The sequence below is a fragment of the Microchirus variegatus genome (assembly GCF_963457635.1).
Source record: "Microchirus variegatus genome assembly, chromosome: 3".
Lineage (NCBI taxonomy): Eukaryota > Metazoa > Chordata > Actinopteri > Pleuronectiformes > Soleidae > Microchirus > Microchirus variegatus.
Genome location: NC_139804.1, coordinates 3,422,172 through 3,438,719, shown reverse-complemented (window position 1 = coordinate 3,438,719; position 16,548 = coordinate 3,422,172). Strand labels below are relative to the sequence as shown.

Here is a 16,548-nt window from a genome sequence, read left to right as displayed (position 1 = left end):
TTTGAGAAAACCCTGACACAAGTTATATCAAAACGTGCGGTTTGATCGGGAATCGTGTGCTATGACTTTTATAAGGGTTTCGCGTAACCATGGCAAGAAAAATCGCGAAAAACCCTTAACGAGTTCCACATAGACATGAATGGGAAACGGACGGAACAAGTCGACAAACCAAGCCCGCTTTGGAGCCTCATAGTGTCGTCATACTTTCACGTAGAAACGTGATTTGAACTTTAAACGGGTCACAAGACTTGGGACTTTTATCACCTAAGTCACGGTTTCGATACATATTACGGTTTTTCCACAATCGCAGTTTAAGTTTTGCAAACAAAAAATACGTTTTTAATTTTTATAATGGGTGTGTATTGCGTGCGTGGGCGGTAGCTAGAGTGTACACTGTAGTGAGAAGTAGAACATTATTCACTTAAAATCTCCAAACAAACTCCTCTCCTGCCCACAATTTCCTACTTAAACAGACATTTTTTACATCAAAATGTTGCTATGGTTGTTGGCTAACCCTGTGTGTTGTTTTTATTTTCATACGACTTGCGGTTTTTCTTCAAATCACCTAATTGCGCAGAGAGTTCCGGTCAACGTCCCCATTGACTGCCATGTTAAAAATTTAGATTTGGACTTTTTGAAAAGTCAAGTTCAGGACATTTTAAAACTGTCATTACTCGGTCAATTCTCACCCGTTTCTTACGAAATTAAATGTGGACGCTGCTCAGAGCCTTGTGACGCTCACAAACCAAGAATTTTAGCTCTATCATTTACCGTTCATGAGATATGACAACTTTAATCGGTGCTGATTTCGCTGTTGTCTGAGGTTTTCGACAGAGACACAGGTGCGTGTGTGCGTGAGGTAAGGAGGAGGAGGAGGGGGAGGGGCTAGGGGGGGCTTGTCAGTCTCCAACTATCTAAATGTACTTCTCCACCACAAACTTTGACACTCAACTCCTCCCACAGTTTTGGGAAAAACCCCACACATCCTATATCAAAATGTGCGGTTTGATCGGGAAAGGTGTGCTATGACTTTTCTAAGTGTTTCGAGTAACCATGGCAACAAAAATCCCCAGAAACTGTGCAATCATTTCCACATACACATACATGGGAAACGGTCAACAACATGATCAGAACCCAGTCCACTTTAGAACCTCGCAGTGGGGTCATACTTTAACGTAGAGACCTCAAACTTTATATGTGAGACCAGAGACCCGTCCTGAACATGTCTGCAGAAGGTGACCTCACTACAGGAAATGAAACGCACGGAACAGGCAGTTAAATGTAACTTTGCCATACATTGGCCGATCTGCACGAAGCATCATATGTGAGACAAGGGACCCGTCCTGAACATGTTTAGGGACACGCCCTTGACCCAACAGGAAGTCGGCCCATTTTAATGGCAAGTGCCCACATATTTACCAGCAAAGGTCCTGCACGCGACGACACATGCCGGAAGCTGCAGGCACCATCGAAATTTCGCCGGCGGAATTTTCTAGTTAGGTGCCTGCACCGCAATGCATTTAGGGCCTCAACTCTAGTAGAACTAGAGTTCAGGCCTAAATGCATTGCGGAGCAAGCACATCTTATAATCCTTCGTGTTTATTCCGCTTGAAAATCCTCATCCTCCCGTTTTTCGCCGCGTAACTCGTCCCGCAGCTTTGATAAAACCCTGACACAAGTTATATCAAAACGTGCGGTTTGATCGGGAATGGTGTGCTATGACTTTTATAAGGGTTTCGCGTAACCATGGCGACAAAAATCGCGAAAAACCCTTAACGAGTTCCACATAGACATGAATGGGAAACGGACGGAACAAGTCGACAAAACCAAGCCCGCTTTGGAGCCTAACAGTGTCGTCATACTTTCACGTAGAAACGTGATTTTAACTTTAAACGGGTCACAAGACTTGGGACTTTTATCACCTAAGTCACGGTTTCGATACATATTACGGTTTTTCCACAATCGCAGTTTAAGTTTTGCAAAAAAAAACTAAGTTTTTAAATTTTATAATGGGTGTGTATTGCGTGCGTGGGCGGTAGCTAGAGTGTACACTGTAGTGAAAAGGAGAACATTATTCACTTAAAATCTCCAAACAAACTCCTCTCCTGCCCACAATTTCCAACTTAAACAGACATTTTTTCATCAAAATGTTGCTATGGTTGTTGGCTAACCCTGTGTGTTGTTTTTATTTTCATACGATTTGCGGTTTTTCTTCAAATCACCTAATTGCGCAGAGAGTTCCGGTCAACGTCCCCATCGACTGCCATGTTAAAAATTTAGATTTGGACTTTTTGAAAAGTCAAGTTCAGGACATTTTAAAACTGTCATTACTCGGTCAATTCTCACCCGTGTCTTACGAAATTAAATGTGGACGCTGCTCAGAGCCTTGTGGCGCTCACAAACCAAGAATTTTAGCTCTATCATTTACCGTTCATGAGATATGACAACTTTAAAAGGGCCTGTTTTCTCTGTTGTCTGAGGTTTTCGACAGAGACACAGGTGCGTGTGTGCGTGAGGTAAGGGGGAGGGGGAGGAGGAGGGGCTAGGGGGGGCTTGTCAGTCTCCAACTATCTAAATGTACTTCTCCACCACAAACTTTGACACTCAACTCCTCCCACAGTTTTGGGAAAAACCCCACACATCCTATATCAAAATGTGCGGTTTGATCGGGAAAGGTGTGCTATGACTTTTCTAAGTGTTTTGAGTAACCATGGCAACAAAAATCCCTAAAAACTGTGCAACCATTTCCACATACACATACATGAGAAATGGTCAACAACATGATCAGAACCCAGTCCACTTTAGAACCTCACAGTGTCGTCATACTTTAACGTAGAGACCTCAAACTTTATATGTGAGACCAGAGACCCGCCCTGAACATGTCTGCAGAAGGTGAACTCACTACAGGAAGTGGAACACCCGAAACAGGAAGTTAAATGTAACGTTGCCATACATTGACCGATCTGCACGAAACATCATTTGTAAGACAAGGGACCCATCCTGAACATGTTTAGGGACACGCCCTTGACCCAACAGGAAGTCGGCCATTTTAAACAGCAAGTGCCCACATATTTACCAGCAAAGGTCCTGCACGCGACGACACATGCCGGAAGCTGCAGGCACCATCGAAATTACGCCGGCGGAATTTTCTAGTTCTTCTTCCTCTTCCGCCAAAGTTTGCCGCGTAACTTGTCCCGCAGCTTTGAGAAAACCCTGACACAAGTTATATCAAAACGTGCGGTTTGACCGGGAATCGTGTGCTATGACTTTTATAAGGGTTTCGCGTAACCATGGCGACAAAAATCGCGAAAAACCCTTAACGAGTTCCACATAGACATGAATGGGAAACGGACGGCAAAAGTCGACAAACCAAGCCCGCTTTGGAGCCTCACAGTGTCGTCATACTTTAACGTAGAAACGTGATTTTAACTTTAAACGGGTCACAAGACTTGGGACTTTTATCACCTAAGTCACGGTTTCGATACGTATGACGGTTTTTCCACAATCGCAGTTTAAGTTTTGCAAAAAAAAATTACGTTTTTAATTTTTATAATGGGTGTGTATTGCGTGCGTGGGCGGTAGCTAGAGTGTACATTGTAGTGAGAAGTAGAACATTATTCACTTAAAATCTCCAAACAAACTCCAACGCTGCCCACAATTTCCAACTTAAACAGACATTTTTTACATCAAAATGTTGCTATGGTTGTTGGCTAACCCTGTGTGTTGTTTTTATTTTCATACGACTTGCGGTTTCTCTTCAAATCACCTAATTGCGCAGAGAGTTCCCGTCAACGTCCCCATTGACTGCCATGTTAAAAATTTAGATTTGGACTTTTTGAAAAGTCAAGTTCAGGACATTTTAAAACTGTCATTACTCGGTCAATTCTCACCCGTGTCTTACGAAATTAAATGTGCACGCTGCTCAGAGCCTTGTGGCGCTCACAAACCAAGAATTTTAGCTCTATCATTTACCGTTCATGAGATATGACAACTTTAAAAGGGCCTGTTTTCTCTGTTGTCTGAGGTTTTCGACAGAGACACAGGTGCGTGTGTGCGTGGGGTTAGGAGGAGGGGGAGGGGTTAGGGGGGGCTTGTCAGTCTCCAACTATCTAAATGTACTTCTCCACCACAAACTTTGACACTCAACTCCTCCCACAGTTTTGGGAAAAACCCCACACATCTTATATCAAAATGTGCGGTTTGATCGGGAAAGGTGTGCTATGACTTTTCTAAGTGTTTCGAGTAACCATGGCGACAAAAATCCCAAAAAACTGTGCAACCATTTCCACATACACATACATGAGAAATGGTCAACAACATGATCAGGACCCAGTCCACTTTAGAACCTCACAGTGTCGTCATACTTTAACGTAGAGACCTCAAACTTTATATGTGAGACCAGAGACCCGTCCTGAACATGTCTGCAGAAGGTGAACTCACTACAGGAAGTGGAACACCCGAAACAGGAAGTTAAACGTTGCCATACATAGACCGCACGAAACATCATATGTAAGACAAGGGACCCGTCCTGAACATGCTTAGGGACACGCCCTTGACCCAACAGGAAGTCGGCCCATTTTAAGTGCCCACATATTTACCAGCAAAGGTCCTGCACGCGGCGACACATGCCGGAAGCTGCAGGCACCATCGAAATTACGCCGGCGGAATTTTCTAGTTATTATTATTATTATTTTCCGTCTTCGAACTCAAATTTGACCCCCTAAACGTGCTTCAAAACGAACGAAAATTTGCACGCACATCAGAACTCGCGAAAAATTCGATAAAATAATGGACTTGTGCCAAACCACTGCAAAATAGCTCAGTAGCGCCCCCACAGGTGAGGTCCCTATGGAGCTGGAAAAAGTTTAGTTTTGTCGAAGTACTTGAAAATTGGTGAGTATATTGCCCGGCCCGAGACCAACAAAAATTCCTCTTGACACCATGACCTCAACTCAACAGGAAGTCCGCCATCTTGGATTTGGCGTTTTCCTGGGCTTTTCGCTAGTTTCGTATCTGAGCTTGCCGCTCTGAGGCTGTTTATCCTAGGAAGATGAAAAACGCGTCAAACTGTAATAGACCCTTACACGATCAAACCTTTGGAGAATATTTCCCAGATTCAAAACGGCGTGCAAACGGCAGCCATCTGAACTTTGGCGAATTTCGAGGGCTCGCCGCCAAACACGAAACGCGCTATAACTTTGCCATACATTGACCGATCGGCATGAAACTTCACAGGTGACACGGGACTGCGTCCCCCAACATGTCCACGAACGCGAATTTCTCTTAAAAGCCATGTCGGCCATCTTGGATGCGTTCTTCTCCGGCGCAAAACTTTGAAATGTATCTCCTCCTACAGTTTTGAGAAAACCCTCACATATCTTATATCAGAACGTGCGGTTTCTTCGTGAAATGCCGGCTATGACTTTTCTAAGAGTTTCGAGTTACCATGGCAACACAAATCGCAAAAAACAACAAAAATTTGGCCTTTTCAGTTTCACATACACACGAATGGGAAAATGAGATAAACCAACCCCTCTTTGGAGCCTCGCAGTGTCGTCATACTTTCACGTAGAAACGTCATTGAAACTTTAAACGGGTCACAAGACTTGGGACTTTTATCACCTAAGTCCACGTTTCCATACATATCACAGGTTTTTCACAATCGCAATTTACATTTTACCAATTTTCAGAGCTCTGAAATTGTGTGGGCGTGGTCTTCTCTCACTCTAAGAAAAGTATTAAGTAAAATATCCAAACAAACTTCTCTCCTGCCCACAATTTCCAACTTAAACAAACATTTTTTACATCAAAACGTTGCTATGGTTGTTGGCTAACCCTGTGTGTTGTTTTTATTTTCATACGACTTGCGGTTTTTCTTCAAATCACCTAATTGCGCAGAGAGTTCTGGTCAGCGCTCTCATCCACGCCCATGTTAAAAACTGTGATTTGGAGTTTGGAAAATTCACGACAACAAAGATTTTAAAACTGTCATTAATCGCTCAATTCACACCCGTTTCTCACGAAATTCAACGTGGGCGCAGCTGAACGTCTTGTGACGCTCACGAACCGAACATTTTTGCTCTATCATCTACCGTTCATGAATTATGACAAGTTTAAAAGGTGCTAGTTTCCCTGTTTCTTCTGGGTTTTCAACAGTTAACGACAGGTGTGTGTGTGCGTGTGTAAGAGAAGGAGGAGAGGGAGGGGGGAGGGGGAGCACACAGGAAGTAGGTCACCCGAAACAGGAAGTGCCCTGTAACTCGCCCATATATTGACCGATTGACTCGAAAAACACAGAGTGCAGAGTCCAGGACTTACCCGGCCTGCTGGTGGCTTTTGGCCTGGCGGTGGCGCCGGCGGAAACGAGGACCCGCCCATCGCTGCTCGCAGCTTTAATTATTATTATTATTATAGAACTACAACACTGACTGTGGAGATATAGTTACAGATCTTTACTCGATCATTTATATTTATATACTTTATATACTTAGTTTTTCAGCTCTAACTGTGCATATGGGTCTTTTACATATTGTGCCATTTGAGTCCATGATTTAGTACAAATTTAATTTAATTCAATCATCTTTTTAATTCTGTAAAACTCCACTAAGGCACTAATAAAACTGTGGTTTTTACATCACTGACCACAAACACTGATATTTGACATCCTATAACTCGATCAGGCTCCAATAACTATATTACCATGAATACGTTCCGTTTAGCGTTTCATTTTGTTATTGGTCATTAAAGTAAATGATGACGTCAAAGGTCAAAGGTCAAAGGTCAGCTCCACCGTCTCAGACAGAAGCCATTTTTTAACATTATGGCATAAAAAGTGTCTGGGCTGAAGTGGTGCTTTAATCCCACGTGTTTTATAGAGCTGATGATGATGATGATGATGATGATGGTGACTTCATTCTAATTAATCACAGAAAGATATAAAGAAAAAAATCCAATGTAAAATAAAGCTGTATCTGATTTCTAGAGGCAACAAAAAGTCTCCCCTCTTTTTAATAATTTGACTTTAGATAAAAATCAATTCCACTCTGAGACACCGTGTCCAGAAATGTTTTCCTATCGTGAAACAAAGGTGATCTCATATCATGTGGTCGGAACGCTGCTGCTTATTTCCTGTGTGTGTGTGTGTGTGTGTGTGTGTGAAAGCTAAAAATGTAAGCCGTGTAAAAACAACTCGAGAAAGCAACGTGGGAGTCACAGAAAAGTGCTATTGTGTACTTCATTGTGTACAAATGGGTCATAAATCTGATTTCTTTAAGAACGGAGTCGTCGTTTGGTTCATCAAACGACAGGAAAACGACGAAAATGTGTCGTTTTGCACACAAACGACGATTAAACAGACAATATTTACATCTAAGAAGGTGAAAAATCCAAGATATTGTTAAGAATAGTTGGCGATTCACTTACACTCTTAAAAATAAGGGTTCCAAAAGGGTTCTTCTACAAGGGCTGAGGTTCTACCTGGAACCATTTGCTTCTGAAAAACCCTTTTCCCGAAGAGAGGGTTTTTCAAGGGTTCTTGGTAACACTAATGGTTCCAGTAAGAACCATTTTGATCCAGAGAACCCTTTAAAAGCCCTTTCCTGAATAAAGGGTTTAAAAAGGGTTCTTGGTGGAACCCTCCAAAAGGGTTCCAGGTGGAACCTTTATAAAAAGGTTCTACCTGCGGCCAAAACGGGTTCTCCTATGAGGACAAGCCGAAGAACCTTATACGGTTCTACTTAGCACTTTTATTTCTAAGAGTGTAAACTCTCAGAAATAAGGGTTCCAAAAGGGTCATTCTACAAGGGCTGAGGTTCTACCTGGAACCATTTGCTTTCCCAGAAGAAAGGGTTTTTCAAGGGTTCTTGGTAACACTAAGGGTTCCAGTAAGAACCATTTTGATCCAGAGAACCCTTTAAAACCCCTTTCCTGAATAAAGGGTTTTAAAGGGGTTCTTGGTGGAACCCTCCAAAAGGGGTTCTTGGCAACACTAATGGTTCCAGTAAGAACCATTTTGATCCAGAGAGCCCTTTAAAACCCCCCTTTTTTAGGAACCTTCCTCAAACTGTTGCCACAGCGTTGGAATCTAAAATGTCTTTGTGCACTCTTAGAAATAAGGGTTCCAAAATGGTCCTTCTACATGGGCTGAGGTTCTACCTGGAACAATTTGCTTCTGAAAACCCTTTTCAAGGGTTCTTGGTAACACTAACAGTTCCAGTAAGAACCATTTTGATCCAGAAAACCTCTTGAAACCCCTTTCCTGAATAAAGGGTTTTAAAAGGTTCTTGGTGGAACCTTTATAAAAAGGTTCTACCTGGAGCCAAAAAGGGTTCTCATATGAGGACAAGCCGAAGAACCTTATATGGTTCTACTTAGCACTTTTACTTCTAAGAGTGTACTTTAGCAGCCAACAATCAACAAACTACTTAATTGTTCATTAAATCGATGTTTTCTGTTGATTTATTGTCTAATTCATAGAGTAATCCTGATGTGTTACGATTCCTTATCAAGATACAAGAGCGTAATTGGCCGTTTTTTAAAGAATGATGACGATAACAAGAGGTTTGATCAGATAGAACAGGTCGGGCGTTGCTTACCGTGGTTGTCGTCCGACTGGTTGAAGCCACACAGCTGACAGATGGAGCGAACCCACTTGTTCATCTCGTCCTCCGTCTCGGCCACGAGGTAGAACGTTCTGTCTGAGGTCTTGATGTCGAACACGAAGCTGTCCTGGAACTCCTTCCTCTTGAAGGTCAGGCCGGCGTCCACCTGCTCGCAGCAGTGCAGGTCGATGACCCGGATGGGCTTCTTGGAGTGGTCATTCTTGTAGTACTCCAGGACGTCGGGGTCGCCGCTCATGCGGCCGCTGCGGAGTATGAACCATCGCTTCTTCCACGCCTGTGAAGTATATATACACACATACAGTATATATATATATGTAAGAATATAATGATAGAGGGGAAACAACAACACTTACAACAGCTGCACTAGAGTAGTGTTAACTGATGATTAATTATGAGATAAAAAGTCGAAATTATGAGATAAAAAAGTTGAAATTATGAGATAAAAAGTAAAAATTATGAGATAAAAAAGTCGAAATTGTGAGATAAAAAAGTCGAAATTATGAGATTTAAAAAAAAGGTTGAAATTATGAGATTAAAAAAGTCGAAATTATGAGATAAAAAGTCAAAATTATGAGATAAAAAAGTTGAAATTATGAGATAAAAAAGTCGGAATTATGAGATAAAAAAGTCGGAATTATGAGATAAAAAGTCGGAATTATGAGATAAAAAGTCGAAATTATGAGATCAAAAGTCGAAATTATGAGATTAAAAGTCACAATTGTGAGATAAAGTCATAATTATGAGATTTAAAAAAAAAGGTTGAATTTATGAGATTAAAAAAGTTGAAATTATGAGATAAAACTTTGAAATTATTCAGATAAAATGTTGAAATTATGAGATAAAAAGTCAGAATTATGAGATAAAAAGTCTAAATTATGAGATAAAAGACTAAATTATGAGATAAAAACTCATAATTATGAGATAAAACGTCAAAATTCGATCACGATTCTGAGGCGTATGCTAACCTGAACAGGTTACTGCTTTCAGGCAGGAATTATGTGGTTGTGTGTGGTCGGTGTGTGTGTGTGTGTGTGTGTGTGTGTGTGTGTGTGTGTGTGTGTGTGTGTGTTTGTGAGAGGCAGCAGGTGTTTGTTCTCTCCCAACGTATTTCCTGTGCCGACAGAACGAACCATATACACACTCTGTGGCTCGTCTACGACAACAAGACTGCAGGCTCCGCCCACTTCCCCATTCATCTACTGCAGCCGATATCACACACACACACACGACATCTGCACAGGACTGTGTTGTGATGCAAAAAAAAAAAAGGGGAGTAAAAAGTACAATGTGACAGCTTTGTAGCACAGAGAAAGAACAGTGGCCTTGATTGCAACACCTCCATACATTATAGCCCGTGGTCGTCTTAAAGGGACTCTGTGTTCTCCTCTGTGCTCAGAAACAAAAGAGGAAGACAGACCAGGAAGGGAAAGAGGGAGTCAGGGAAAGGGGGAGGTGGTGGGTGGGTGGAGGGGTAGAGGGGATGAGGTTGTGCTTTGGACATCTGCCAGTGATGCACTTCCGCCAGGCAATGTGTCTCACATGCAGGCTGCTGACACATAGGATCCTGCAGGGGCCCCCTACTCTCCCCCTCCATATCACTACAGACTCTGCTGCAAAGGGAAAAAGGACATAAACATCTGCACTATACTTTCCAGAGGTGTCAGGGAGCGCTAAGAACAAGTGAGAGAGCGTAAATAACAAGTGAGGGAGTGCAAAGAACAAGTGAAGGAGCGCAAAGAACAAGTGAAGGAGCGCAAAGAACAAGTGAGGGAGCGCAAAAACAAGTGAAGTGCAAAGAACAAGTGATTGAGCACAAACAACATGTGAGTGAGCGCAAAAAACAAGTGATGGAGTGCACAGAACAAATCAGGGAGTGCAAAGAACAAGTGATAGAGCGCAAAGAACAAGTGAAGGAGCGTAAATAACAAGTGAGGGAGCGCAAAGAACTAGTGAAGGAGCGCAAAAAACAAGTGAGGGAGCGCAAAGCACAAGTGAGGGAGCGCAAAGAACAAGTGAGGGAGCAAAAAACAAATGAGGGAGCGCAAAAACAAGTGTAGTGCTAAGAACAAGTGATTGATCACAAACATGTGAGTGAGCGCAAAAAACAAGTGATGGAGTGCATAGAACAAATCAGGGAGCGCGAAGAACAAGTGATAGAGCGCAAAGAACTAGTGAGAGAGCGTAAAAAACAAGCGCGAGAGTGCAAAGAACAAGTGAGGGAGCGTAAATAACAAGTGAGGGAGTGCAAAGAACTAGTGAGGGAGCGTAAAGAACAAGTGAGGGAGTGTTAAGAACACAAGTGAGGGAGTGCAAAGAAGAAATGAGAGAGCACAAAGAAAAAGTGAGGGAGCGCAAAACAACGAGTGAAGGAGGGCAAAGAACAAGTGAGAGAGCGTAAAGAACACGTGAGGGAGTGCAAAGAACAAATGAGGGAGCGCAAAAGAACGAGTGAGGGAGCGCAAAGAACAAGAGAAGGAGCGTAAAAGAACAAGTGAGAGAGCACAAACGAACAAGTGAGGGAGCGCAAAAAACAAATGAGGGAGCGCAAAAGAACGAGTGAGGGAGCGCAAAAAACAAGCCACAGCTGCCCTAAAATATTTTTATTTATGTATCTGTAATAGTTAATAAACCAGTATGTAGAAGAATTCACTGTTTTTACAAATAAAAATTGCAATGATTTCTTGATTAAGATGTTAAATTAAAGTTAGAAGCCCAGCTAAGCTTAGCTTAGGCGGCTCAAATTTGGGTGTTGAATTCTGGGTAACAAAGTATGCTTGAGAGTTCTTCTTCCCCTCTGTTGCTGTTGTTAGCTGCAGGTGCATGGTAACTTCCTGTCCCTCGCCCGTGTCACTGTTTGTGCACTAAAACAAAATATTCATTTATGGAAAATACATACGACAGATGAAGCACCTTGTATTTCATCGGGTGTAAAAAAACAAAACAAACCCCAATCATATGATCTTTTCATATTGGTAGTTTTGTCTGCTAAGATGAGGCTGCAACACACACAATTTCAGTTTTTTTCCAGGAAGTGCAGATTCTGATCTTATCTCCATCATGTAGCCGAAGTGCTGCTGAGGTTTTCAGGGGGTGGCTATGAGACTTTCATTTAATTTTCTGTCAGACTGCGATGCACCGATAAAAGCTCCAGGCACTGTAACGGCCCCCTTAATGGTGTTGATACAGAGCCTCGGTGCTGCACAAGAACAAGCTCCGACTACAACTACTGTCGCACTGGGTGATTTTCTTTACTACACAGAAAGGTTGTTATGAAGAATGGTGAAGGGTGTGCGAACGAGAGCCGACTGAAAAACAAGTCAGCAGTGATACTCCTCAAGTTTCCATCCAGAGGATTCCACTGGAGTGTGAACTTCCTCGTTTCATACAAAAAAAAACACAGACACAAACGCAGATTACAACAAAGCTAGAGGCCAGCACATTACATTTACGCCGTCCACCGAGAGAGTACAAAGAACAAGTGAGGGAGCGCAAAGAAGAAGTTAGGGAGCGTAGAATAAATGAGGGAGTGTAAAGAACAAGTGAGAGAGCGCAAAGAACAAATAAGAGAGCACAAAGAACAAGTTATGGAGCGTAGAATAAATGAGGGAGTGTAAAGAACAAGTGAGAGAGTGCAAAGAACAAGTTAGGGAGCGTAGAATAAACGAGAGAACGCAAAGAACAAGTTAGGGAGCGTAGAATAAATGAGAGAGCGCAAAGAATAAATGAGAGAGCGCAAAGAACAAACGAGAGTCCAAAGAACAAGTGAGGGAGCGTAGAATAAACGAGAGAGCTTAAAAAAACAAGTGAGGGAGCGCAAAGAACAAGTTAGGGAGCGTAGAATAAATGAGGGGGCGCAAAGAACAAGTGAGGGAGCGTAAAGAACAAGTAAGGGAGCATAGAATAAATGCGAGAGCGCAAAGAACAAGTGAGGGAGCGCAAAAAACAAATTAGGGGGTGTAGAATAAATGAGGTAGTGCAAAGAACAAGTGAGGGAGCGTAAAGAACAAATGAGGGAACGTAAAGAATAAATGAGGGAGCGTAAAGAACAAATGAGGGAACGTAAAGAATAAATGAGGGAGTGTAAAGAATAAATCATGGAGCGTAAAGAATAAATGAGGGAGAGCAAAGAACAAGCGAGGGAGAGCAAAGAAAAAATGAGAGACCATAAAGAATAAAGGAGAGAGCGCAAAGAACAAGTTAGGGAGCACAAAGAACAAGCGAGGAAGCATAAAGAACATATGAGGGAGCGCAGAGAAAAATGTGCGTAAAGATTAAATGAGGGAGCGTAAAGTTTAAATAAGGGAGCGTAAAGAAGAAGTGAGACATACTCCTCAAGTTTTCATCCAGAGGATTCCACTGGACAAGAGCACAGATTATCACAAAGCTCTTTGACTTAGGGGCCATAACATTACATTACATTACATTACATTACATTACATTACATTACATTACACGGTCCAGAGAGATTCATTCTTTTTAAATATTATTGCCTTTTCTGGACAGAGGACAGAGCGCATCACTTAATTGAGACCTGGAACGTTGCCCAGCCTCGGCGAGGTCAATGTGACCCACGCTGCCTTATTCCTGGCATCTGCATGCAGCATATTAACCCTACATGGCACCAGCTCTCGCACTCTAACACAGAAGAAAGTCAACTCTACTAAAAATAGAGTAAGTATCTCTACTGGAAAAGCAGTCGGTGCCTAATTGAGAGAACAGAATCATTTATATTGACTTGGTTTTCCACCCTCTTCTCTCTATTAGCCTTAAACGCTGCATGTAAAAACCAGGGGAAACATCTTAAGTCCGGCTTATAGTCTGCAGCATCTTCAAATGTTGTGTGCAAACTTCCCCAGTGGAGTAAATCACGGAGGGGGGAGGAGGAAAATGAACTCACCCTGTCCTGCAGAGCATGTCTAAGCCCATCGATCATTGTCTGAGCCACTGAGGAGTGAGGGCTGAAGCTGTAAAACGAGGTTGAACTCTCCCGGGCTCTCCAACTTTACCCTCCCCCCCCCCACGCCCCCCACATCACGGCCCTGCTTTAAACTACATCATTGACCAGACAGCCGAGACACAAAGCCCTTGTTGAAAACTGGACACTGAGACACTTTGCTAATCCCGCCTCTAAATCGCTATGAAATGCGCCGCTAACGACGCGTTTTAAATCTGACGTGCTGCGATTCCTGTCAACTGCAGCACAACAAAACGTCAACGTCAAGCTCAAGCTATTTCATCTGAATTGTTCAAATAATATTCACGTCCTGATAGCTAGCCAACCCTTATGTCGACATTTTAAAACAACGCTTTTCACGAAGCAAAACAAATATGGACGCATTTTCTTTAGTGCTGGGCACGTTAATGGCGTCAACGTTAACGCATGACGCTTAAAATGCTAAAATTAGTCTCTAAAGTAACACAGCACCGAATACCAGTTAGCTCCGTTAGCTCCTATAGCGACGTCAGCGCGTCTACAGTCGAACTGGAGCGGTCTGTTTATTAAGCGAAAAGAGCGGCGTCAACGTCAGCAACGGTATAAATAACAATAAAGAACACGTTATATTAGCATTTATGGCTAGCCCTGGGCACGTTAATGGCGCGTTTCCATGACAACTGACCAGAAAAAGACTCGTTAGACGTCATGTTTCCTGTCTTCCTGGTTTTCCGTCGCCTTCCTTCTTCTTCATCTGTAACTCGTTCCCCAAGTTTTTCCCCCCGATCAACAACCGACAAAATAATTGTAAATATTTGTTGTTTCACGCTTCTTAAGGCCCGCCCACAAACAAAAACACTAGTGCTGGGCGCTAGTCAACTGTGTCAATGTTAAAGCATGACGTATTTCCATGACGACTGACCGGAAAAAGACGCGCAGTTAGCTCCGTTAGCTGCGTTAGTTCCTTTAGCTGCGTTAGTTCCGTTAGCTGCATTAGTTCCGTTAGCTCCTTTAGCGCCGTTAGCGTGCCTACAGTCGAACTGGTGCGGTCTGTTTATTCAGCGAAAAAAAGAGCAGCTCTACAAATAACTAGCGTACCTGTGTGTACTGTGTATGTGTGCCTCTGTTTTTAAAGCTAAGCTTTGACGTCATGTTTACGTGACTCCCGATTGTTAAAATGAGTCTCTAAAGTAACGCTAAACTTTAAAAACAGAGGCACACATACATAGCGCTGCTCTTTTCCTTTAATAAACAGACCGCTCCAGTTTCACTGTAGGCGCGCTAACGGCGCTAAAACGGAGCTAACTGGTAAACAGTGCCTGGACTCCGGTGTCGCGGCATGTAAACATGTTGTCATGCGCGTCTTTTTCCAGTTAGCTAGTCGTCATGGAAACGCGTCATGCGTTAACGCGCATTAGCGTTGACGTGCCCAGCACTATTTCTAGAATTTATATAGCGACACACTTCTCAAATACGACAAAACTCTTAGACCACACAACCACGTCAAATCAAATCAGTCTGTACTCGTACAAGCCTCGGTGGATTTTGCAAAGTTTACCCGATGACGCGACATCCTCAGTTGGTGGAAAAAAGGCACAAAAAAAACTATTAAGTGGAATAAAAATGGGGGGGAAAAAGCCACTCAGGAAGAGCACACAATGTGCTTTTATGGAATTCACAACATTATGAAGACTTCCCTGTGAGTGTTTCGACCCCGTGTGTGTTTTCTGAGAGGATGTTGGTGATACTGTTTTTCCTTTAGCCCTCACCAGGAAACCTTTTGGCCCTTAAACCATAACCACAATTATCACAAGTTATCATCATCGTCGTCGTCACAGGTTAGTGACAACACAACAACGTACGCAAGCCTGAATATGTAAATAAGGTCATAACGTAGTGAAAGAGAGACTCAAGAGAACTCAGAAGAACAGGAAGTAGGATCTGTCCGAACCTATAAAACCATACATCATCATCATCATCATCATCCAGTCCCCTCGGTCTCATTCAATCATCCCATAAACGTTGAATCACTCCTCATTTGTCCTGCGGTGGGGACACAAAGGATAACACAGTCAGCCACGTCTATTTCAGACGAAACCCGGGGAGGAAAACACAACAAAAAGTTCCACCGAACAATCTTTCGGCCTCTAAAAATAGGATCAAAAACGAGTTTGTCTGGCCGATTCCTTTTGTTTGGCTCGTTGCGTGTTGATCAGCAGATGCGCCGGCTTTGCTCTATTTATGGCCACGCGGCGAAAAAAAGACAATGTGGGGGGAAAACAAACACATTCGTACAAAAGATCCCCCCGTCCACAGACACACAACACACGGCGAGGTACGTGTCGATCGTCGTCCGAGCGTCGGTTTACGATACTGTTTACGCCAAATACGCGCGATCGTCCGAGTTTACAGCGACAGACAAACACGAGTGTACTATAATACGGTCGCGCAAGCCTGAGTCAACAGCCTTTGCTTGATAAGCATCCGTCAACATGTTTTTAAAAACGTGCGAGAGCAAACATTCTAAACACACGTATGTAACCCACCTTTACAGGGTAAGAATAGCCTTGTTTACCTGCGCTCATATTAAACCAGAGGTCTACCTGCTGCTGCCGCCGTCGCAGCTGCACAAACAACGCTTTCCCCCCCCGGTCTATTACCAGCTTTTGTAAAGGTCACAGAGCCGATTCACCGTCTCTTTCCCCGACCCTAAATGCTCGATCTTAGTCGCCAGTTTAATACGGAAAAACAAACGCACGCGCGTGCACGCCAACAATAAAAAAAAAAACGCTACGCAGAAGTGATCGAGCGTCATTACGCCTTAATTACGATATAAAGACGGTTGAGAAGCTGAAAAACGGGCAGAACGTTACATGAAGTGTTGAAATTATATTCACGTCCTGATAGCTAGCTAGCTAACCATTGCCTCGATATTTTCAAACGACACTTTTCATGAAGCGAAACAAATATCGTCCTGTTGGCGCCAACGTTAGC

The 16,548-nt window shown here is 42.9% G+C and overlaps 1 protein-coding gene across 1 annotated transcript in view; it reads right to left on the bottom strand.

Annotated features, from left to right (window-relative positions):
* gab2 (GRB2-associated binding protein 2) overlaps positions 1–16,548 on the bottom strand; it is a gene marked incomplete at both ends in the record, with an annotated part of 67,597 nt that overhangs the window by 35,079 nt on the left and 15,970 nt on the right. The window contains one exon of the mRNA XM_083886280.1: positions 8,595–8,895. Within this exon, the coding sequence (XP_083742406.1) occupies positions 8,595–8,895 (301 nt within the window). The remainder of the gene's footprint in view (positions 1–8,594; positions 8,896–16,548) is intronic.